Below are 23,999 nucleotides of genomic sequence, written 5' to 3' on the forward strand. Positions count from 1 at the left end.
TTTTTACTTTTTACATGCTTCAAAAGTCTCAATCAGAGACTAGAAGCTGCACTACTTTGATCGGCTCTGCTACATACAGGTGATAATCAGATCGCCTGTGTGTAGCAAAAATGCTCACTTGCTATGAGCGCCGACCAGCAGGCTATGATAACCATAGAGGTTTGCTGGAGACCTCTGGTTGTCATGTTCACCAATCGGTGACCCGCGATCACATGAGGGGGTCACCGATGGGCGGAAATTCCGGTGCTCTTCTGGAAAGCGCAAGTTAAATGTCGTTGTCAGAGATTGACAGCGGCATTTAACTAGTTAACAGTGATCGCGATTTCACCCGTGGCTGTTAGAGGCACATGTCAGCTGATCAAAACAGCTGACATGTGCCAGGAAAGAAGTGGGTTACCACCGGAGCCCATATCAAAGGGAGGGAGTCCGACATGGATGTACTATTACGCCCAAAGTCTGATAGGGGTTAAAGACATATTGGCTGTTTTACAATGTACCACCCTCCATCATCTCCATGGAGCCAAGATGAAGTATAGAAACAAGTAGTAGATAGCCTGATAAAACAAGAGCCCCAGCGATCATCCCTGATCTGTGGTTCAAATTCCTAGCAGCGCTATCACAGAGGAAATAAAGAATTGCACAGTGCTTGTTGACGTTAAAGAGAACCTGAAAAAAGCTTGATGCTGCCTGAACCCTGGGGCCCATGAACAGATACTGGCTGCATCAATACCTCTGTGTATGTCTTACTCGGAAATGCTACAACGTTTCAGACAAAACATGGTTTGAAAATCCGGCGTGGGACAGTACGTTTTAGATGAATATCATAGAATCATAGAATGTTAGCGTTGTAAGGGATCTCCGGGGTCATTGTATCAAAGCAGGAGTCACTAAACCATCTCAGACAGATATCTGTCCAGCCTCTATTTGAAGGCTTCCATTGAAGGAGAACTCACCACTTCTCGTGGCAGCCTATGTCAGTCGATGGGAGAAGCCAATGGCGACTCCATCCAACAGCATCTCACATTGTATGGCACAGAGACTGCGCTTGTCTCCTGGTGTGCAAGAGTAGACAAAAACGTAGCTGCTTTTATGACACTTACACGACATTAAACCTCATTGTGCTTAAAGGAGAAGACACTGACAGACAGCAAAATTATTTTTACGATTGGGCTTTAGTAAAAATGTTGTCTTCTATAGCTTCAGCGTTGCATTATCTATTGCTGGCTGCAGAATGAATTAACGGAGAATCCGTGAGTGATCTTGTTCTGATGGGATAGTTTATAACCTTTATCTCTCTTCTTCTTAGCTCCTCTGTCATGACTTATTGCCATAAAGTTCAACTCAACTTTCGTGGTCCTGACTTATTGCCATGAAGTTCAACTCAACTTTCGTGGTCCTGACTTATTGCCATAAAGTTCAACTCAACTTTCGTGGTCCTGACTTATTGCCATAAAGTTCAACTCAACTTTCGTGGTCCTGACTTATTGCCATAAAGTTCAACTCAACTTTCGTGGTCCTGACTTATTGCCATAAAGTTCAACTCAACTTTCGCGTTGGGAATTATCAGCTGAAAGGATCTCAGAAGTAGGAAGATAAGAGCTATAAAAATGCTCGTCAGAATGAGCTCACTAAGGAATGATTCTGCAGCCACAGAGAGTGGAACACAGAGACTATAGAAGGCAAACTGTGCAAACTTTTTAATGAAAACCAATTGTAAAAAATGATTTAAAAAAAAATAAAATAAACACATTTACAGTAAATAAAAGTGCCCAGGAAGCAGGTGATATCCTTGAAAAATTAAAATCGTTCTGAACAAACAGTTACATTTAAAAAAATGAAAAAAAGTTAAAGGGCATCTGCCAGGGGCAGCATGAATCGGAGCCTGGCTACACAATGGCAGCCAGGTATTAAATGTTTAATTATTACTTAAGAGATACGTATAATTTGCACATGTCGAGTTGGCTTGATATCGAGGCAATTTTTTTTATTGGTGAATGTGGGATTGTGATTACTCATATTTTTTGGTTACAGAATTCTTAAAGGCGTTTCTAACTCCACAGAGCTTACAATTTATATATACACAACCTGGTAAAAAATATGGCAGCATAGTAATTTTCATTCTTTGTGTTACAACCCGAGCTGGCCTCCCACTGTAAACACCTTATTTCATCAATATCTTTATACAGGTTAAAAGTTTTATTTTTTTTTATATCTGAATCACAATTCTTGACTTCAAAGACAGATTTATACAGATATGTCTTCAATATGCTCCTGAGCTCCCCCTAATTGTAAATTGTAATTGTAAACAACCAACATTTTATAATTTACTTTCTTTTTTTTAAATACTATACATTTTTGTTTAGTGCACCCTAAATACTCATTATCAGACTATGCAGATATTATTGAATCATCTGAACGGGTCCTCAGAGTTTGTCACCCAATTAGTAGTTAGCACAGCAATACCATCATTGCAACAGATTAAATTATCCAGAACAGCCCTATAAAATACATTTTTATTTATAAAATATTAAAAATAATGAGGGTGAATCATTGCCATCAGTGCCTTCATCTTCTAGACTAGCGTAGCGGACAGCCACTGTAAAATAAAAAAATAAAAATAATAATAAATCCAAAATCAACAAAAAGAAAAAATTTATATAAGAACACAAAAATTCTGAAAAGGCTATGCTCAACCCAAAAAGTGATCAATTATCCACAGGATAGGTAATAGCTTACTGATCAATGGTGGCCTAACTGTTGGAAACACCATCGAAATGAAAATAGGGTTGCAAAATGTGCCATTAGAATGGAGTTCCATTCATTACGTATGAGACTGCAATTGCCTATGTCCAGCATTCCCATAGGTATATCAGTGTTTGTTCGTGTCCCTGAGGTCGAATCTCTAGCAATTCTAAAGTTATCATTTGTCTTGTTATGAATAACTTTTTACAGAGGTTTCCCATAATATCATAGTTAGGTCCAAAAGGGAAAACATAAATAATAAACACTTACACATGCTCAACACCAAGTGGGCGAACTAACAGCTAAGAGACCAACCCAAGGGAAAGATGACACCCCAAATATTGAATCCTTACACCCAAAGAATGAACATGGAGTACAAGTCCAAAGTAATTAAAAAGATACAAGTTTATTACATATTTTGTTACACGCAAAAACATATATGAAATGTAGTATCAAAGTTATTACATGTGTTCAGCAAGGAAAATCAAGATAGACCAAAACAGTGTGGCATCCCAAAACTACCACAATCGTATAAAATAAAGTGCTTAGTAGTCAATGGGAGAAAATACCAGGATAGGGTGGTAAGTGCACCGCCCCTGGTGAAGCCAACCAGAAACGTGCGTTGGGGCTGCACGGTGTGGATCCTGCTATACCACAAAAATGGGTAAGGAACCCAGGGTTTGGGAGGCCTTAATATTGATGGGCTATCTGAATGCAGGCTTATAGGACTTTCTTATTAGCCGCACTTACCACCCTATCCTGGTGCTTTCTCCCATTGACTACTAAGCACTTTATTTTATACGATTGTGATATTTTTGGGATGCCACACTGTTTTGGTATATCTTGATTTTCCTTGTTGAACATGTAATAACTTTGATACTGTCTCATATATTTTTTGTGTGTAACGAAATATGTAATAAACTTATGTATTTTTAATTACCTTGGACTTGTACTCCATGTTCATTCTTTGGGTGTAGGGAAGCGCTCAGTTGTCAGTTTCCCTCAGTCCCATCTGATCTGGCAAAAACAGTCAAGTGTTCATCTTAGAAGTCGATTTCAGGTCCATGGAGTTGGCAGAGACAGATAAGTGCTCTTCTTAGATGTCTCCCTCAGGCCATGGAGCTGGCAAAAAAAAAAAACAGATTAGTGTTCTGCTTGGCAGTCTCCTTCAGTCCCATAGACTATGAATGTCTCAGCAGTGTATATGCAATCTCGTGAGCTGTGGTTCAGGGCAATAATGTTCTTAATAGGAAAAGAAATCATCGATGTACCTCCGGTAGGGAAAGTTCAATTCTTCCACGACTTTCCTTATCCAACAAAGTAAACATTTCTGCAAAGAGTAATATAATGTACAAATTAAAAGGGTGTATTTTTAAATTATTCACATCATCCACCAGTTTAACCCATTAAAAACACAGCAACGTTTTTCATTTTTGACTCAGCACACTTTTAATTGTGACGGTTGATACAGATTTACGATCTTATTATGCAGGACATGGTTTCCTTTTTTTTCAATCATATTGCGTACACTTTTTTTTGTTTTACAGAATTTTTTTTTTTTTTAAATGCATGTTCTCTCTTTCCATGCTCATCCATTTAGTCTTTGGTAGCTGCAAATCAAATCAATTCTGATTTTTTCCCTATCACAACCTACAATCTCACAGACACAAAGAGAACATACGGTTTTACACTAGATTGTTTTTTATTGACTGACGAGGTTCCTAAACACATGAGCAGGTCCTGATATGAGTAATGCACTGCAACATACGGCCATATTTTGCAAGGGGCAGACAAACATTTTAAAGCCATACATGACTTAACGTGTAGCTTACCGGATGGCGCCGTCTAAATAAAATCGGCTCCCAAGATTTATAACCAATAATGAGACTATTGAGTATGAGCTGTAGAATTACACTTACTGAATAAGGTTTCCAGACGTATCATGCATGATATGAAAGAGTCAAAGTTGATAGTCAGGTCACTGGAGGCGTAGCGATGGGCAATGCTATGCTGGATAGTATTGTTCAGGCTAAAACCTGGGAAGGTAAATAGAGAGTCAAATACTCCTATCTAGTTATAGGAAAACCAAAATTACATTTATTTAATCTTTTACCTATAAACATTGATTAACTTCAATGTCTGAAGTCTCAACACCTGAACTTATACTATAGGTCTCTATCTAAAAAATGGTGATGGGTGCATATAGCGGCCACTTCAGAAGGAATGTAGCACTTCATGTGGCCATTCAAAGGACTGGGACCATCATATCTACTGTTGTCAGTTGCTCCACACTGTGTGACATTTAACCAGTCATCAAGAATTATGTAAATGGTCATCTACTGGTCTTTGAATGTGAGATTAAAATATGTATATATATTTAGTAGAGAAAAAAAAAAATCACCTGCATCCTGTAAAGCGGCCCTCATTTCGTGGGCGTCCATTGTTCCTGATTTATCATCATCAGCTTTTACAAAAATTTCCTATTGGATACAGAAAATTAAATTAGAGCTTCAACTTCCTTAAAACCTAACAGACATATTTTGATAAGCCCCACTCATTTAAAGTCTAATTTGCGGGATATTTAGGAGTTCCAGCTAGTGCATGTGACAACGTGAGTCATTTTTTAGTGACTTAATGTCATGACATTATGACAACCCCTTCAATAGATTGATTCATTAATTAATTATTTAGTTAACCCCTGGATCAGTTTATTAGGGTGGATCTGGCTTCAGAAACCCATGGCAATAACATTTGAAAACTCTTCAAGGATAAACATAGAGTTATTAAAAAAATGCCCGACTGTAAAACATGGATATGCTAGGTTTGCCCAATGGCTCTAGTACTGGTCGACTCATCCACATAGCTATGTAGTTTGCATGTAGCTGCTGGATTGGGGCAATGAAAGTTAAGGCAAACTTTTAATTATTACTTAAGTACTGTAATTTTGTTTTGAATATGTGGGAGGTTAATTTCCAGAACTATGGACAGCCCCTTTATGTGATACTTATTACAGCCTTCCAGCTTCTCTTTCAAACTATTGGCTACATTAATTGAATATTATTCATGGAAGAGGGACTTTGCGTTGAGGAATTGGTCGTACCATGTATTTCTGTATCTTCATCCACAGAGTTTTGAATTCTACAAGATTCAGAGTTCCGGTTCCGTCCATCTGGTCAGGTTTTAGTTAAGAATACAATTTATAAATGCATCTTTATTTTTATATTGACAATAAATAATACTGCCTTATTGAAAGGAAAGGAATAAGTACAGAGGGTGAAATAAATATCGAACACGTCACCAATTTTCTAAGTAAATATATTTCTAAAGGTGCTACTGACGTAAAATTCTCAGATGTCGGTAACAACCCATGTAATCGACACAGACAAAGAAATCAAACCACAGATTCCACGAATTAAAATATATGTAATGAGAGATGACACAGAAGAAAAGTATTGAACACTGTGGAGATACGAGAGGTCAGCGGGTGCTCTAGTCCGCTAGCCGAAACCGCATGGACCAGTGATCATCCCACTGAACGCCCGCTCTCCTTTTACCATGGGCCTAACGCTACTCAGACAACACACGGTGAGGGTAAAACAGTGTGACAATGCTTTATTTAACCACAAAATTGGCAAATAACACATAGAACAGTCCCAGGAAAATATCCAAGATGGTGCACATTAGAGTCTCAACCTTCTGCTGACTCTTCGGGATAAGATCAGCTATGACTTCAGAGCTTCCAGTGCCGACTACCCCACTTCTGGCATGCACACAGAGAGGAGATAATGACAAGCTTAGGAAGATGACAGGCCATTGAGGTGCAAGGCCAGTTAACCAGAGGGTCACAACCCAGCTTCTCCGAACATCTCTCTGGAGCCAGGCAACCAGCGGGTCCCATTCTCATACCCCACAAATGTATCCATGGCACTCAGGCAACCGGTGGGTCCAAATCATGACTACCCCAAATGTGTCCATGTATTCACAATGCTCAATGGTGCTGATCTGTATTCTTCCAGCCAGGGCCCTCGTCCCCTAAACTGGCATCCTGTAGAATGACAAATCTGTGTCCCTCATTATGGAGCCATAATGTCTTGGCTGCTATCCTGTAGTGAATCTCTGGTTCTTTGGATGTATCTCTGTATCTAGAGGTATATCTAGACTTGTTATAGTTATCAACTGTCCTTCATCCAGCATTCACAGGTAAAGATGAAGAATGGTGATTAGACCAACTCGCATGGTTTGATTATGTAATCTATTTGCATAGTTTTTCCTCCTCTGTTTTGCAAGTCAATAAACTAGCTGACCTGGACAATGTGTAATCATCTTATCAGCAAACATCAATATTCAATGATCCTGAATGAAAATAGAGTCAACATTTCAGACTCTTGACCAACTGAAGAAAAAAACGCATAAATTCAAAAGTCAACATATACACTATCGTTCAAAAGTTTAGGGTCGCTTAGAAATTTCCTTATTTTTGAAAGAAAAGCACAGTTTTTTCCAATGAAGCTAATATTAAATTATTCAGAAATACACTCTATACATTGTTATTGTGGTAAATCACTATTCTAGCTGCAAACGTCTGGTTTGTAATGCAATATCTTCATAGGTGTATAGAGGCCCATTTCCAACAACCATCACTCCAGTGTTCTTATGGTACTTTGTGTTTGCTAACTGTGTAACAAGGCTAATGGATGGTTAGAATACCCTTGAAAACCCTTGTGCACATATGTTAGCACAGCTGAAAACACTTTGGCTGATTAGAGAAGTTATAAACCTGACCTTCCTTTGAGCTAGTTGAGAATCTGGAGCATTACATTTGTTGGTTCCATTAAACTCTCAAAATGACCAAAAAAAAAAGAAATTTAATGTGAAACTCGACAGTCTATTCTTGTTCTTAGAAATGAAGGCTTTTCCATGCGAGAAATTGCCAAGAAATTGAAGACTTCCTACAATGGTGTGTACTACTCCCTTCAGAGGAGAGCACAAACAGGCTCTAACCAGAGTAGAGATAGAAGTGGGAGGCCGCGCTGCACAACTGAGCAACAAGACAAGTACACTAGAGTTTGTAGTTTGAGAAATCAACGCCTCACAGGTCCTCAACTGGCAGCTTCATTAAATAGTACACGCAAAACACCAGTGTCAACGTCTACAGTGAAGAGGCGACTCCGAGATGCTGGCCTTCAGGGCAGGGTGACAATGAAAAAGCCATATCTGAGACTGGCTAATAAAAGGAAAAGATTAATTTGGGCAAAAGAACATTGGACAGAGGAAGATTGGAAAAAAGTGTAATGGACGAATGAATCCAACTTTGAGGTGTTTGAATCACACAGAAGAACATTTGTGAGACGCAGAACAACTGAAGAGATGCTGGAAGAGTGTCTGACGCTATCTGTCAAGCATGGTGGAGGTCAGTGCCGGACGGGAGTGCCATGGGCCCACCAGTAACAATGGGTTTGAGGCCCACTTTTCACCTGCATATAAATATTACACTACTACACTACCCTCATTCACAAATTTACCTATATCTCTATATACTAATAAACTAGGTAGTTTGGTTAATGAATTATGAGATGCTGCTTATTTCTGTACAGAGTAAATCATGTGAATTATGCCAAGTACTACCCATATAGTGGGGTGGGGGGCCCGTCTCTGCACAGGATTCCCCTGTTCCCCTATGGGCCAGTCCGAGCATGGTGGAGGTAATGTGATGGTCTGGGGTGGCTTTGGTGCTGGTAAAGTGTGAGATTTGTACAAGGTAAAAGGGATTTTGAATAAGGAAGGCTATCACTCCATTTTGCAACGCCATGCCATACCCTGTGAACAGCGCTTGATTGGAGCCAATTTCATCCTACAACAGGACAGTGACCCAAAGCCACCTCCAAATTATACAACAACTATTTAGGGAAGAAGCAGCAGCTGGTGTCTATCTGTAATGGAGCGGCCAGCGCAATCACCAGATCTCAGCCCCATTGAGCTGTTGTGGGAGCTGCTTGACCATATGGTGCGCAAAAAGTGCCCATCAAACCAAACCAAATTGCGGGAGGGGCTTCTGGAAGCATGGGGGGAAATTTCTCTAGATTACCTCAGCAAATTAATTGCTAGAATGCCAAAGGTCTGCAATGCTGTGATTGCTGCAAAGGGAGCATTCTTTGACAAAAGCAAAATTTGAAGGAGAAAATTATTATTTCAAAAATCTTTTTTTCGAACCTTGTCAATGTCTGGACTAGATTTTCAATTCATTTGACAACTCATTTAATTAATAAAAGTACGAGTTTTCATGGAAAACACAAAATTGTCTGGGTGACCCTAAACTTTTGAACGGTAGTGTATATAACAGTCTATTCCTCCTGGCCTGCTGGAAATAGACATCTGGATTATTAAGATAAAATGCTGTGTCATCAGAAACACTCTTACTGAAATTTAATTAATACTTCGTACAAAATCCTTTGTTAGTGATGACAGTTCAAGATGCCTCCTGTAAGGAGAAACTAGTTGCAGGTATTGCTCCAGTATGATTTTGGCCCATTCCTCCACACAAACATTCTTCATATCCTGAAGGTCCCGTGTGCTCCGTCTATGAACTCTGACCTTTAGTTCCCTCCATACATTTTCTATTGGATTCAGGTCTGGTGATCAGCAGGGTCTAGCAGCTTTCTTTCTCTGAAACCAATTGAGAGTTTCCTTGGCTTTGTGTTTGGGATCGTTGCCTTGCTGAAATGTCCACCCTTTTATCATCTTCATTATCCTGGTAGGTGGCAACAAATATTTATCAATAATATCTGAGTATATTTGTCCATTCATCCTTCCTTTAATCATATGACATTTGCCAGCACTGTATGCTGAAAAACAGCCCCAAACCATGATGTTCCCACGTGCTAACTACAATGTTAGTGTTGTGTTTATGGGGTAATATGCATTGCCTTTTGGCGTCCAAGCATGTTGTGTATTATGGCCTCCAAAGAGTTCAATTTTGGTCTCAACTGACCAGGCTACATTCTTCCAGTATGTCACAGGCTTGTCTAAATGTTCTTAAGAAAACTTTAAACTCGCTTGAACATGCTGTTTGCTATTCCATGGAGTCTTCTGTGGTGAGCATGCAGGACATGGAGGTTGAGTGCATTGCTTATTGTTTTGTTTTTTTATAAACAACTGTACCTGCTGATTCCAGTTCTTTCTGAAGCTCTCCGCAGGTGGTCCTTGGCTCTTGGACAACTCTTCTCATAGTTATTTTCTCTCCTCGGTCTGAAATCTTGTTGTGAGCACCTGTTCATGGCCGTTTTATGGTGAAATTATGTTCTTTCCATTTTGGCCCCAACAGTGCTCACTGGAACCCTTCAGAACTTTAGAAATTCTTCTGTAACCAATGTGTGGATTGGATGGGCTGTTACCAACATCTGGTGAGAACTTCATGTCGAAAGCACCATTAGAAATATATTTACTTACAAAATTGGTGAAGTTTTTACTACTTATTTCACCGACTGTATGTAATCAATAGTTTTATTGATCCAGTGTATAGAAAAATTTTTTAAAGGGGATTTCCACAATAGAATATAATATTGAGAGACGCAAGAAAGTTGCTCACGAAAAGTAAGAAAGAGGAAGGCACCTCTGTTTAAAATTCTTCAAAGTTTATTTTCAAAGGATTAAAAACTCCACATGTTTAGCACAAAAAAAACTCTTATGCATTTCTGGCACTAGGGTAACATAGTAACATAGTAACATAGTTAGTAAGGCCGAAAAAAGACATTTGTCCATCCAGTTCAGCCTATATTCCATCATAATAAATACCCAGATCTACGTCCTTCTACAGAACCTAATAATTGTATGATACAATATTGTTCTGCTCCAGGAAGACATCCAGGCCTCTCTTGAACCCCTCGACTGAGTTCGCCAGGGTGCCCGACTAACACTTGATGTGAAAGACCCTTTTGGTTTTTCCTGGAATTAAGCCACTGTAAATCGGTCCGATCGCTCCTGTGTATGAGAGCATCGGGAGACATATGTGCGTGCCGAAGAATCTGTTGAGAAGCCAGCTGTCTAATCTGTACAGGGGTCTTTACTCTCTTCTGCTCCCATTTTTCTCATGTTTACAGGTTTGAAAAAAACAAATGGGCAGAGAGTGTGGAACAAAACGTGACTGTGGGATCAGACTACACAGGTTCGTAGTCTGTAACCATGGAAACTCATGAGTCAGCAGTAGAAGAGGGTCAGCATTGGAATATTTTTTCTCCCGTAAAGACCAGGCACAAATCCAGAGCTGACGGTGCACTCATAAGTTCTAGTTTATCTTCAGTATACAATCTTTGCTTCCGCTGTCCCGTAAAGGATACATCCATGAGGGAGACCATCTCCCTGCATGTTCCCAGGGTAAACCCAGTGGATTTCAAGTCTGTTCCTTTAAAACAAAATATTTTAGTGTATTAAAGAACACTTGGTAACACTTCCAAAAGTGACTGAGATCCCCCCCACCCCCACCTTAAAGAAAAATGTCTATTAACCCCTCTCCTTCCGACCTCTTATTTTCAGTGACGGGAGCTGCACTTACTCTTGGACAGAAGTCTGTTCAGGATAGCCTGAATATCCTTCCCTGTGACTTCACCTTTCTGCAACAGAAAACAGGAATTAGTAAATTGTGCATAAGAAAATGTAAACTCTTAAAGGGACGGTGAGCCTAATATCATCTGTTTATATTGGCGCACTATTATTAAGGGATTTAGAGGAATTTTCTTACATCTCCCGCCAGTTTCTGGAAGATGTTCTTGAAGTCATTGTTGATGTCCTTATCTGATACTTTAGGCTGAGAACAGAGAAGATAAAAACTTTAACTTAACTTCTTTAAACTGCGATTTTGGCAAAGTATCATATACACGAGGGCCTTTAAGGCAGCACATGGATACCCTTTGAAAAATGGACACATTGGTTATTGGTTGACTTGTTCCACCCACGGGTTTTGCATGTCCTGTGGATTGACAGCACTGACTTGCATCAGTTTTTTTCTGCAGACAGTGCTCACTCCAGGCCAGTGCCATCAATCATCAGTGAGGGGGCGGGACATGCAAAATCAGTGGGTGGGATCATGCGCTAAGCCTCTTGACCACACCAGGATGCACCAAGCAGCATAATTAGCATATTCTATTGATCTTCAGCTTATATAGAACAGAGCCAGGACACTAAAAATGGGATTTTTATAGGATCTTTATCCCTTTCAAGACTTTTAAATAGTTTATCCTGCTTGCTTGGGCAAACAAGCTCCCTTTAAAAAAAAAAGTATAAAGCTGAGCCGTATCTCACCTCATAGGGATCAGCTTTTGCCACATCACCAATTTCCCTGGTAGAAGCAAAATAGAAAATAAAATTACGAAGGGTGCAAAATAAAGTGTGCGTGGAGCAATAGGGTTATATTAGGCTCAAACTTCCTGTGCTTTCAGGAAGAGGTTTCAGCATGCTCACTATCATCAGAGGCAGGATTACAATGAGGCAAACACCTCTGACAGCACAGGATAGTTTTCATATGATCGTCTGCAGCAGGCCTTACCCAGACGATTTTGTATTTTCTCTTTTTCTTCTCTAGATCCTATGGACAGGTGTCACCCTGTTCCTTTTTAACGCAATTGGACTCCTAAATGTGATTCCTAATTTTCTCCATAAAGTTGAAGGAACTACACAGGACACGTGCAGTCACCATACGTACAAAGATTTGGCGGCTTTCTCCGAAAAGATTCTCAGGCAGAAATCCCCAGGTTTAAATGGCTCGAAGGTGGATGGTACAACCAGATAATCTCCAACCGGTAACTTCATACGTTTAGAAACTTCCCGCATGTTGATGAAAGTGTCGGAGCGGCCGGCTGATGGGGTTTTCTGGAAAAATTCTCTGTTGACATGGACATCAGTTTGGTTTTGTAACTATATGACAAAAGACAAAAGATGTGACCACCTATCTCTTTATAGAGCTCCAAGTCCCCTACTATAGTAATATACTGTGTCTGCAGCCACCACTAGGGGGAGCTCCCTGCATACAGAGATACATGATAAGATCCTGTCTGCAGCCACCACTAGGGGGAGCTCCCTGTATACAGAGATACATGATAAGATCCTGTCTGTAGCCACCACTAGGAGGAGCTCTCTGTATACAGAGATACATGATAAGATCCTGTCTGCAGCCACCACTAGGGGGAGCTCCCTGTATACAGAGATACATGATAAGATCCTGTCTGTAGCCACCACTAGGAGGAGCTCTCTGTATACAAAGATACATGATAAGATCCTGTCTGCAGTCTCCACTAGGGGGAGCTCCCTGTATACAGAGATACATGATAAGATCCTGTCTGCAGCCACCACTAGGAGGAGCTCCCTGTATACAGAGATACATGATAAGATCCTGTCTGCAGCCACCACTAGGGGGAGCTCCCTGCATACAGAGATACATGATAAGATCCTGTCTGCAGCCACCACTAGGAGGAGCTCTCTGTATACAGAGATACATGATAAGATCCTGTCTGCAGCCACCACTAGGGGGAGCTCCCTGTATACAGAGATACATGATAAGATCCTGTCTGCAGCCACCACTAGGGGGAGCTCCCTGTATTCGGAGATACATGATAAGATCCTGTCTGCAGCCACCACTAGGGGGAGCTCCCTGTATACAGAGATACATGATAAGATCCTGTCTGCAGCCACCACTAGAGGGAGCTCCCTGTATACAGAGATACATGATAAGATCCTGTCTGCAGCCATCACTAGGGGGAGCTCTCTGTATACAGAGATACATGATAAGATCCTGTCTGCAGTCTCCACTAGGGGGAGCTCCCTGCATACAGAGATACATGATAAAATCCTGTCTGCAGCCACCACTAGGAGGAGCTCTCTGTATACAGAGATACATGATAAGATCCTGTCTGCAGTCTCCACTAGGGGGAGCTCCCTGCATACAGAGATACATGATAAAATCCTGTCTGCAGCCACCACTAGGAGGAGCTCCCTGTATACAGAGATACATGATAAGATCCTGTCTGCAGCCACCACTAGTGGGAGCTCCCTGTATACAGAGATACATGATAAGATCCTGTCTGCAGCCACCACTAGGAGAAGCTCTCTGTATACAGAGATACATGATAAGATCCTGTCTGCAGTCTCCACTAGGGGGAGCTCCCTGCATACAGAGATACATGATAAGATCCTGTCTGCAGCCACCACTAGAGGGAGCTCCCTGTATACAGAGATACATGATAAGATCCTGTCTGCAGCCATCACTAGGGGGAGCTCTCTGTATACAGAGATACATGATAAGATCCTGTCTGCAGTCTCCACTAGGGGGAGCTCCCTGCATACAGAGATACATGATAAAATCCTGTCTGCAGCCACCACTAGGAGGAGCTCTCTGTATACAGAGATACATGATAAGATCCTGTCTGCAGTCTCCACTAGGGGGAGCTCCCTGCATACAGAGATACATGATAAAATCCTGTCTGCAGCCACCACTAGGAGGAGCTCCCTGTATACAGAGATACATGATAAGATCCTGTCTGCAGCCACCACTAGTGGGAGCTCCCTGTATACAGAGATACATGATAAGATCCTGTCTGCAGCCACCACTAGGAGAAGCTCTCTGTATACAGAGATACATGATAAGATCCTGTCTGCAGTCTCCACTAGGGGGAGCTCCCTGCATACAGAGATACATGATAAAATCCTGTCTGCAGCCACCACTAGGAGGAGCTCCCTGTATACAGAGATACATGATAAGATCCTGTCTGCAGCCACCACTAGTGGGAGCTCCCTGTATACAGAGATACATGATAAGATCCTGTCTGCAGCCACCACTAGGAGGAGCTCCCTGTATACAGAGATACATGATAAGATTCTGTCTGCAGCCACCACTAGGGGGAGCTCCCTGTATACAGAGATACATGATAAGATCCTGTCTGCAGCCACCACTAGGGGGAGCTCCCTGCATACAGAGATACATGATAAGATTCTGTCTGCAGCCACCACTAGGAGGAGCTCCCTGTATACAGAGATACATGATAAGATCCTGTCTGCAGCCACCACTAGGGGGAGCTCCCTGTATACAGAGATACATTATAAGATTCTGTCTGCAGTCACCACTAGGGGGAGCTCACTGTATACAGAGATACATGATAAGATTCTGTCTGCAGCCACCACTAGGGGGAACTCCCTGAACACAGATATACATGATAAGATCCTGTCTGCAGCCACCACTAGGGGGAGCTCCCAGTATATAGAGATACAGAACAGACCAAAAGTTTGGACACACCTTCTCATTTAAAGATTTTTCTGTATTTTCATGGCTATGAAAATTGTAAATTCACACTGAAGGCATCAAAACTATGAATTAACACATTTGGAATTATATACTTATCAGCTGTGTATCCACCAGACTTCTGCTCAACACAACTGATGGTCCCAACCCCATTTATAAGGCAAGAAATCCCACTTATTAAACCTGACAGGGCACACCTGTGAAGTGAAAACCATTTCCGGTGACTACCTCTTGAAGCTCATCAAGAGAATGCCAAGAGTGTGCAAAGCAGTCATCAAAGCAAAAGGTGGCTACTTTGAAGAACCTAGAATATAAGACATATTTTCAGTTGTTTCACACTTTTTTGTTAAGTATATAATTCCACATGTGTTAATTCATAGTTTTGATGCCTTCAGTGTAAATTTACAATTTTCATAGTCATTAAAATACAGAAAAATCTTTAAGGAGGTGTTTCCAAACTTTTGGTCTGTACTGTACATGATAAGATTCTGTCTGCAGTCACCACTAGGGGGAGCTCCCTGTATACAGAGATACATGATAAGATCCTGTCTGCAGCCACCACTAGGGGGAGCTGCCTGTATACAGAGATACATGATGAGATTCTGTCTGCAGCCACCACTAGGGGGAGCTCCCTGTACAGAGATACATGATGAGATTCTGTCTGCAGTCACCAATAGGGGGAGCTCCCTGTATACAGAGATACATGATAAGACCCTATCTGCAGCCACCACTAGGGGGAGCTCCCTATATACAGAGATACATGATAAGATTCTGTCTGCAGCCACCACTAGGGGGAGCTCCCTGTATACAGAGATACATGATAAGATCCTGTCTCCTACCACCACTAGGGGGAGCTCCCTGTATACAGAGATACATGATAAGATCCTGTCTCCTACCACCACTAGGTGGAGCTCCCTGTTATGGACCTGGTGGTTAAGAGCACCCGGCACGACCTGATAGTTAAACTCAACAGGACAAGCTCTGGGATGTGGGAGCTCTGCTGACCGCAACCCCTAATCCTATCACAACAACTAGAAATAGCCGTGGAGCGTTCCTGACTCTCCCTAGACGCCTCTTCACAGCCTAAGAGCTAGCTAGCCCTAGAGATAGAAAATAAAGCCTACCTTGCCTCAGAGAAATTCCCCAAAGGAAAAGGCAACCCCCCACATATATTGACTGTGAGTAAAGATGAAAGTCACAAACGCAGAAATGAAACAGGTTTCAGCAAAGGGAGGCCAGACTTACTAAACAGACAGAGAATAGGAAAGGTATCTTTGTGGTCAGCACAATAAACTACAAAAGACCACGCAGAGTGTGCAAAAAGACCTCCGCACCGACTAACGGTGCGGAGATGCCACTCTGCATCCCAGAGCTTCCAGCTAGCAAGACAAAATCATGATAGCCAACTGGACAAGGAAACAATGAACAAATAATAACAAGCAGGAACTTAGCTTCTGCTGGAGTAGACAAGTCACCAGAAAGATCCAAGAGCGAACTGAACCAATGCAGGAACATTGACAGCTGGCATGGAGTAACGATCTGAGTGGAGTTAAATAGAGAAGCCAACCAAAGGATAAACCACGTCACCTGTGTAAGGAACCTCAGAAGCAGCAGCTCCACTCACAGCCACCAGAGGGAGTCCATGGACAGAACTCGCCGAAGTACCACTCACGACCACAGGAGGGAGCTCGACAACAGAATTCACAACAGTACCCCCCCTTGAGGAGGGGTCACCGAACCCTCACCAGAGCCCCCAGGCCGATCAGGATGAGCCAAATGAAAGGCACGAACTAGATCGGCAGCATGAACATCAGAGGCAAAAACCCAGGAATTATCTTCCTGACCATAACCCTTCCACTTGACCAGGTACTGGAGTTTCCATCTCGAAACACGAGAACCCAAAATCTTCTCCACCACATACTCCAACTCCCCCTCGACCAACACCGGGGCAGGAGGATCAACGGAGGGAACCATAGGCGCCACGTATCTCCGCAACAACGACCTATGGAACACATTATGGATGGCAAAAGAAGCTGGAAGGTCCAAACGAAATGACACAGGATTAAGAACTTCAGAAATCTTATATGGCCCAATGAAACGAGGCTTAAACTTAGGAGAGGAAACCTTCATAGGAACATGACGAGATGACAACCAAACCAAATCCCCAACACGAAGTCGGGGACCAACACAGCGCCGGTGGTTAGCGAAACGTTGAGCCTTCTCCTGGGACAATGTCAAATGAGTCCAAATCTGCTGCAACCTGTCCACCACAGTATCCACACCAGTACAGTCCGAAGGCTCAACATGCCCTGAAGAGAAACGAGGATGGAAACCAGAATTACAGAAAAAAGGAGAAACCAAAGTAGCTGAGCTGGCCCGATTATTAAGGGCGAACTCAGCCAAAGGCAAGAAGGACACCCAATCATCCTGATCAGCAGAAACAAAGCATCTCAGATATGTTTCCAAAGTCTGATTAGTTCGTTCGGTTTGGCCATTAGTCTGAGGATGGAAAGCCGAAGAAAAAGACAAATCAATGCCCATCTTAGCACAAAAGGACCGCCAAAACCTCGAAACAAACTGGGAACCTCAGTCCGAGACGATGTTCTCCGGAATGCCATGCAAACGAACCACATGCTGGAAAAACAATGGCACCAAATCAGAGGAGGAAGGCAATTTAGACAAGGGTACCAAATGGACTATCTTAGAGAAGCGATCACAAACCACCCAAATGACCGACATCCTTTGAGAAACAGGGAGATCAGAAATAAAATCCATGGAAATATGCGTCCACGGCCTCTTCGGGACCGGCAAGGGCAAAAGCAACCCACTGGCACGAGAACAGCAGGGCTTAGCCCGAGCACAAGTCCCACAGGACTGCACAAAAGAACGCACATCCCGTGACAAAGAAGGCCACCAAAAGGATCTAGCCACCAAATCTCTGGTACCACAGATTCCAGGATGACCAGCCAACACCGAACAATGAACCTCAGAGATAACTACTAGTCCATCTATCAGGGACAAACAGTTTCTCCGTTGGACAACGGTCAGGTCTATCAGCCTGAAACTTCTGCAGCACGCGCCGCAAATCGGGGGAGATGGCAGACAAAATTACCCCCTCTTTAAGAATACCCGCCGGCTCCGGAACACCCGGAGAGTCAGGCACAAAACTCCTTGACAGGGCATCAGCCTTCACATTCTTAGATCCCGGTATGAAACCACAAAATCAAAATGGGAGAAAAAGAGCGACCATCGAGCCTGTCTAGGATTCAACCGTTTGGCAGACTCGAGATAAGTCAAATTCTTGTGATCCGTCAAGACCACCACGCGATGTTTAGCTCCTTCAAGCCAATGTCGCCACTCCTCGAATGCCCACTTCATGGCCAACAACTCTCGATTGCCAACATCATAATTGCGCTCAGCAGGCGAGAATTTTCTAGAAAAGAAGGCACATGGTTTCATCACCGAGCCATCAGAACTTCTTTGCGACAAAACAGCCCCTGCTCCAATCTCAGAAGCATCAACCTCGACCTGAAACGGGAGCGAAACATCTGGCTGGCACAACACAGGGGCAGAAGAAAAACAACGCTTCAACTCCTGAAAAGCCTCTACAGCCGCAGAGGACCAATTGACCACATCAGCACCTTTCTTGGTCAAATCAGTCAACGGTTTAGCAATACTAGAAAAATTAGCGATGAAGCGACGGTAAAAATTAGCAAAGCCCAGGAACTTCTGCAGGCTCTTCACAGATGTCGGCTGAGTCCAATCATAAATGGCCTGAACTTTAACAGGGTCCATCTCGATAGTAGAAGGGGAAAAAATGAAACCCAAAAATGAAACCTTCTGAACTCCAAAGAGACACTTTGACCCCTTCACAAACAAGGAATTTGCACGAAGGACCTGGAACACCATTCTGACCTGCTTCACATGAGACTCCCAATCATCCGAAAAGACCAAACCAAAGTACAGAGATACATGATAAGATCCTGTCTGCAGTCACCACTAGGGGGAGCTCCCTGTATACAGAGATACATGATAAGATCCTGTCTGCAGTCACCACTAGGGGGAGCTCCCTGCATACAGAGATACATGATAAGATCCTGTCTGCAGCCACCACTAGGGGGAGCTCCCCGTATACAGAGATACATGATAAGATCCTGTCTGCAGCCACCACTAGGGGGAGCTCCCTGTATACAGAGATACAGAAGATCCTGTCTGCAGTCACCACTAGGGGGAGCTCCCTGCATACAGAGATACAAGATAAGATCCTGTCTGCAGCCACCACTATGGGGAGATTAGGACTTTGCGGATTTGGACTGTTGCTGTCAATATGCATTGAGCTCCCCTAATTGTGGCTGCTGGAGGTCTGGATTCTATCATTTATATCTATGACTGTGTAAAGAAAAGCGTGGATTTGGAGCTGCAGTACCAACCACCACCATATGTACAGAGCTGTGCAAGAAGATGAGGCAGCCCTTTCAGTCAAGACTGTTGGGGACCCCATCAATCTGATAGTAATGTACCAATTTTATAAGCCCCCACAAAATCCCTTTAGAAACCTTATCAGCATTTAAATAAATTCTAAGTGATTAGAGATGTTCTCTTTACAGAGGCAGCACTTCTTATGGCTGCATATGTAGCACTAGCCACGGTCTATGAAGAACATTGGCACCATTTCTGAAACAGGATTTTGCACCATCTCTTACAACTTCTATAATATAGATTTATTTCATGGACCAAATCACCAGTTTTTTTTATACAATAAAACAATAATGCAAAAGTCCTCCACCAATGACCCAACATACAGACTGAGTAACGGAAATCACATTACCTCTTTGGGAACCTGCAAAAAAAAAATGTAATTTTTAGAATATTTATTTAGTATTAATTAAAATTAAATGTATAAATTATATAAATAAATGAATATAATAATCTTCATTTTAAAAAACTCTCTACAAATTTGCTGTGGTACAGTCTGTGCAAGTCCTCCACATTGCTGATTGTCCTGCTGCTTATGACTCCTACCTTACTCTATTCAAAGAGATATTGGAAGGGAGGGAAGCTAGTTATAAACAGAAAATTAAACTATTAGGGGCCCTTTCTTCAGATAGATGGAGGTCCCAAGTAGTTCGTTAGTATGACCAATATGGCATAAATGTCCGAGACGACCAACCCCTTTATGGTAATCAATAACATATATTAAATATATTTTTTCCATATTAAAGGTCTCTATAGCCTTTAGGGTTTCCACTAATAGCTGTTGGATTGCTGCTTCAAAAAAACGAAGTTTTGGGGGTATGTTCTCTGCTTACTATTCAACTGAAAAGGACACTTTAAAGAAGCATTTTCAATGGATGTGTGTATGTCGTGCTTTAAGACAATCACCATTTCAGGGAACATAAGTAGTGATGCTGTTTGGCTGATGCACTTGGACACGATCTGTGTCTCAAGGAGAGAGGAGCCATACCGGAGCTGCTGCAGAAAGACTGATAGGAGAAGGAATAAATCTACTTAGCTAACTGTGCATGGAGAACTAAGGCTGGAGAAAAACATATTTTGTGCCCAGTCAGTAATAAGATTTATTTCTTCTCCTGTCATATCCCTTGTCTGGCAGCTCACCTGTACATGAGCTAACAACAGAGCTCCTCTGTCAGTGGAGACACAGGTCTCGGTAGTTGTGTTGAATCAGACTCTAGTCTGTCATGATAGATGAATAGATGGGATGTTATTTAAAGGGAATCTGTACCTCATATTTCGTATATAAACTGCGGCCACCGCCATCAGGGGCTTATCTACAGCATTCTGCAATGCATTCTGTAATGCTGTAGATAAGCCCCCGATGTATCCTGAAAGATAAGAAAAACAAGTTAGATTATACTCACCCAGGGGTGGTCCCGGTTTGGTCCGATGGATGTCGCTGTCCGGGTCCGGCGCCATCCATCTTCATACGATGATGTCCTCTTCTTTGCTTCCTGCCATGGCTCCAGAGCAGGCGTTCTTTATCTGCTCCATTGAGGGCAGCGTAAAGTACTGCAGTGTGCAGGCACCGGGCCTCTCTGATCTTCCCGGCACCTGCGCACTGCAGTACTTTGTTCTGCCATCAACAGGGCAGAGAATTACGCCTGCGCAGGAGCCGCGACAGGAAGCAAAGAAGAGGACATCATCGTATGAAGATGGGAGACGCCGGACCTGGACCGCGATGCTCATCGGACCGAATCGGGACCGCCCCTGGGTGACTATAATCTAATTTGTTTTTCTTATCTTTCAGGATATATCGGGGGCTTATCTACACCATTACAGAATGCTGTAGATAAGCCCCTGATGGCGGTGGCCGCAGTTTATATATGAAATATGAGGTGACAGATTTCCTTTAAATTATGTGACAGAGTGATTTAAATTTACCAGATTTTACTTACCCTGTACAAGGCATAGCCTATAGACAGCAAGTCCTCTCCTAATTTTCTCTGACGTCTCCGATTCTTCTGCATTAGGCCGACAATTACTGTGCAGCAAGGTTCATGTGAAGCTCCATCATGGTCGTCATCTGGCTCTTCCAGCTTAATCTGAAACTGGGGGTTTGTCCAATATGTGGCTGTACATGAAGAAATTGTGAATAATTTATACTCATGATTCATTTATGTCATGTAATTTCTATTAAAAAAATGTACTATTCTGCTGGTGCAGTCACTGTGCACACACATTGCATTACTGATCCTGAGTTACCTCCTGTATTATACTCCAGAGCTGCACTCACTATTCTGCTGGTGCAGTCACTGTGCACACACATTGCATTACTGATCCTGAGTTACCTCCTGTATTATACTCCAGAGCTGCACTCACTATTCTGCTGGTGCAGTCAGTCTGTACATACATTACATTACTGATCCTGAGTTATATCCTGTATTATACTCCAGAGCTGCACTCACTATTCTGCTGGTGCAGTCAGTGTGTACATACATTACATTACTGATCCTGAGTTACATCCTGTATTATACCCCAGAGCTGCACTCACTATTCTGCTGGTGCAGTCACTGTGTACATATATTACATTACTGATCCTGAGTTATATCCTGTATTATACTCCAGAGCTGCACTCACTATTCTGCTGGTGCAGTCACTGTGTACATACATTACATTACTGATCCTGAGTTATATCCTGTATTATACTCCAGAGCTGCACTCACTATTCTGCTGGTGCAGTCACTGTGTACATACATTACATTACTGATCCTGAGTTACATCCTGCATTATACTCCAGAGCTGCACTCACTATTCTGCTGGTGCAGTCACTGTATACATACATTACATTACTGATCCTGAGTTATATCCTGTATTATACTCCAGAGCTGCACTCACTATTCTGCTGGTGCAGTCAGTGTGTACATACATTACATTACTGATCCTGAGTTACATCCTGTATTATACCCCAGAGCTGCACTCACTATTCTGCTGGTGCAGTCACTGTGTACATATATTACATTACTGATCCTGAGTTATATCCTGTATTATACTCCAGAGCTGCACTCACTATTCTGCTGGTGCAGTCAGTGTGTACATACATTACATTACTGATCCTGAGTTACATCCTGTATTATACCCCAGAGCTGCACTCACTATTCTGCTGATGCAGTCACTGTGTACATACATTACATTACTGATCCTGAGTTACATCCTGTATTATACGCCAGAGCTGCACTCACTATTCTGCTGGTGCAGTCACTGTGTACATACATTACATTACTGATCCTGAGTTACATCCTGTATTATACTCCAGAGCTGCACTCACTATTCTGCTGGTGCAGTCACTGTGTACATACATTACACTACTGATCCTGAGTTAGATCCTGCATTATACCCCAGAGCTGCACTCCCTGTCCACCTGTAGGATAAATGTTACCTGGGTAATTCTGACATCCGCCTGCTGTAGACCCCCGGATCCAGGTGCCGTTGAATAGCGTTATATTCCACTTCTGCTGATCATTACCGGACAGGGTGTCAGGAGTCAAGTTACAGATCTCCAGGCGAGAATATTGCACCACCCAATCTGTATACGCCATCCTGCAACCGTGACATACAGAATCACACACAGATTAATTGGAGCTAAAGTGATCCTAGCTATCAATGTAAGAGACTCACAGCATATACAGTATATCATATAAGTGATGCAGTGATATTTTTTGTCTCAAATATTTTAATGATTTTCTTTTAATACTCATGATTGGCTTCTTGGGACTACGTTTTTGGTAAGTCCACTATTGATAGTATATTGTCTGAAGTGCCATACCTGTTGAGATACATAGGGACATATCTTGGAGTAACTAGCTCACATTTTAGCGCAGTGACATTCCCAGATTAAAGGCACGTTGATCGCGCATGTGCCGGTTCATGCATGTAGTAGTCAAATTATTGCAATTCTTGCCTCCACCGAGTCTTGTTTTGCAAATTTAGCAGATAATGTGAGTTGGGTCATCCTTTGCGGTCCCAAAAAAGGCCCAGGCTACACAACCTTTGCCATCCCTGCGAACTGCAGACTGGTGACCGGTGCTGGGCACAGCCACAGTTGTGGCTGAGGATGCAGTGCTTGTCGTGGTTGCATCACTTCATGTTTGTGTGGCAATCTGCAACGTAACCTCCTTGTTTAACTCCTCAATCTCCTCTGCTAAGCAACTCAGCTGCGTACCTCTGGGTTCACACCAGGTAGAACCTACAACCTCACCATCATCCTCTCTGTTCTCCTACTCCTTGCCCTTAGAGTCACCCTCCTCCTCTTCCCGCCTTGATGCCACAGTACAGTCTGCCTGCTCCTCTGGTATCTGAGTCTCATCAGGATTATCTCCACCCCCTGTGGTTAAGATCTGGTGATGGTCTGGATTCTGCTCGGACCTTACTTCATCCGGCCCCAGATCCAACTTGAAAAAAAATTGTGCATCGATGCAGGTGCTTTCCTCCTCTGGATTCTGTGAAACTTTGAAGCAGA

At 42.5% G+C, this 23,999-nt stretch overlaps 1 protein-coding gene across 1 annotated transcript in view; it reads right to left on the minus strand.

The window, feature by feature from the left end:
• Nucleotides 1-1,958: 1,958 nt before the first annotated feature.
• LOC138681162 (calpain-8-like) overlaps nucleotides 1,959-23,999 on the minus strand; it is a 57,142-nt gene continuing 35,101 nt past the window's right edge. Inside the window, exons 9-20 of the mRNA XM_069768446.1 lie at nucleotides 22,920-23,080; nucleotides 21,439-21,614; nucleotides 12,437-12,648; nucleotides 12,037-12,073; nucleotides 11,477-11,542; nucleotides 11,291-11,348; nucleotides 11,076-11,140; nucleotides 5,843-5,911; nucleotides 5,144-5,222; nucleotides 4,662-4,778; nucleotides 4,014-4,072; nucleotides 1,959-2,596 (exon numbers count right to left, since the gene is read on the minus strand). Coding sequence (XP_069624547.1) covers nucleotides 2,573-2,596; nucleotides 4,014-4,072; nucleotides 4,662-4,778; nucleotides 5,144-5,222; nucleotides 5,843-5,911; nucleotides 11,076-11,140; nucleotides 11,291-11,348; nucleotides 11,477-11,542; nucleotides 12,037-12,073; nucleotides 12,437-12,648; nucleotides 21,439-21,614; nucleotides 22,920-23,080 — 1,123 coding nt within the window. The 3' untranslated portion in view covers nucleotides 1,959-2,572. The remainder of the gene's footprint in view (nucleotides 2,597-4,013; nucleotides 4,073-4,661; nucleotides 4,779-5,143; nucleotides 5,223-5,842; nucleotides 5,912-11,075; nucleotides 11,141-11,290; nucleotides 11,349-11,476; nucleotides 11,543-12,036; nucleotides 12,074-12,436; nucleotides 12,649-21,438; nucleotides 21,615-22,919; nucleotides 23,081-23,999) is intronic.

This window comes from Ranitomeya imitator, chromosome 5 (assembly GCF_032444005.1).
Source record: "Ranitomeya imitator isolate aRanImi1 chromosome 5, aRanImi1.pri, whole genome shotgun sequence".
NCBI lineage: Eukaryota > Metazoa > Chordata > Amphibia > Anura > Dendrobatidae > Ranitomeya > Ranitomeya imitator.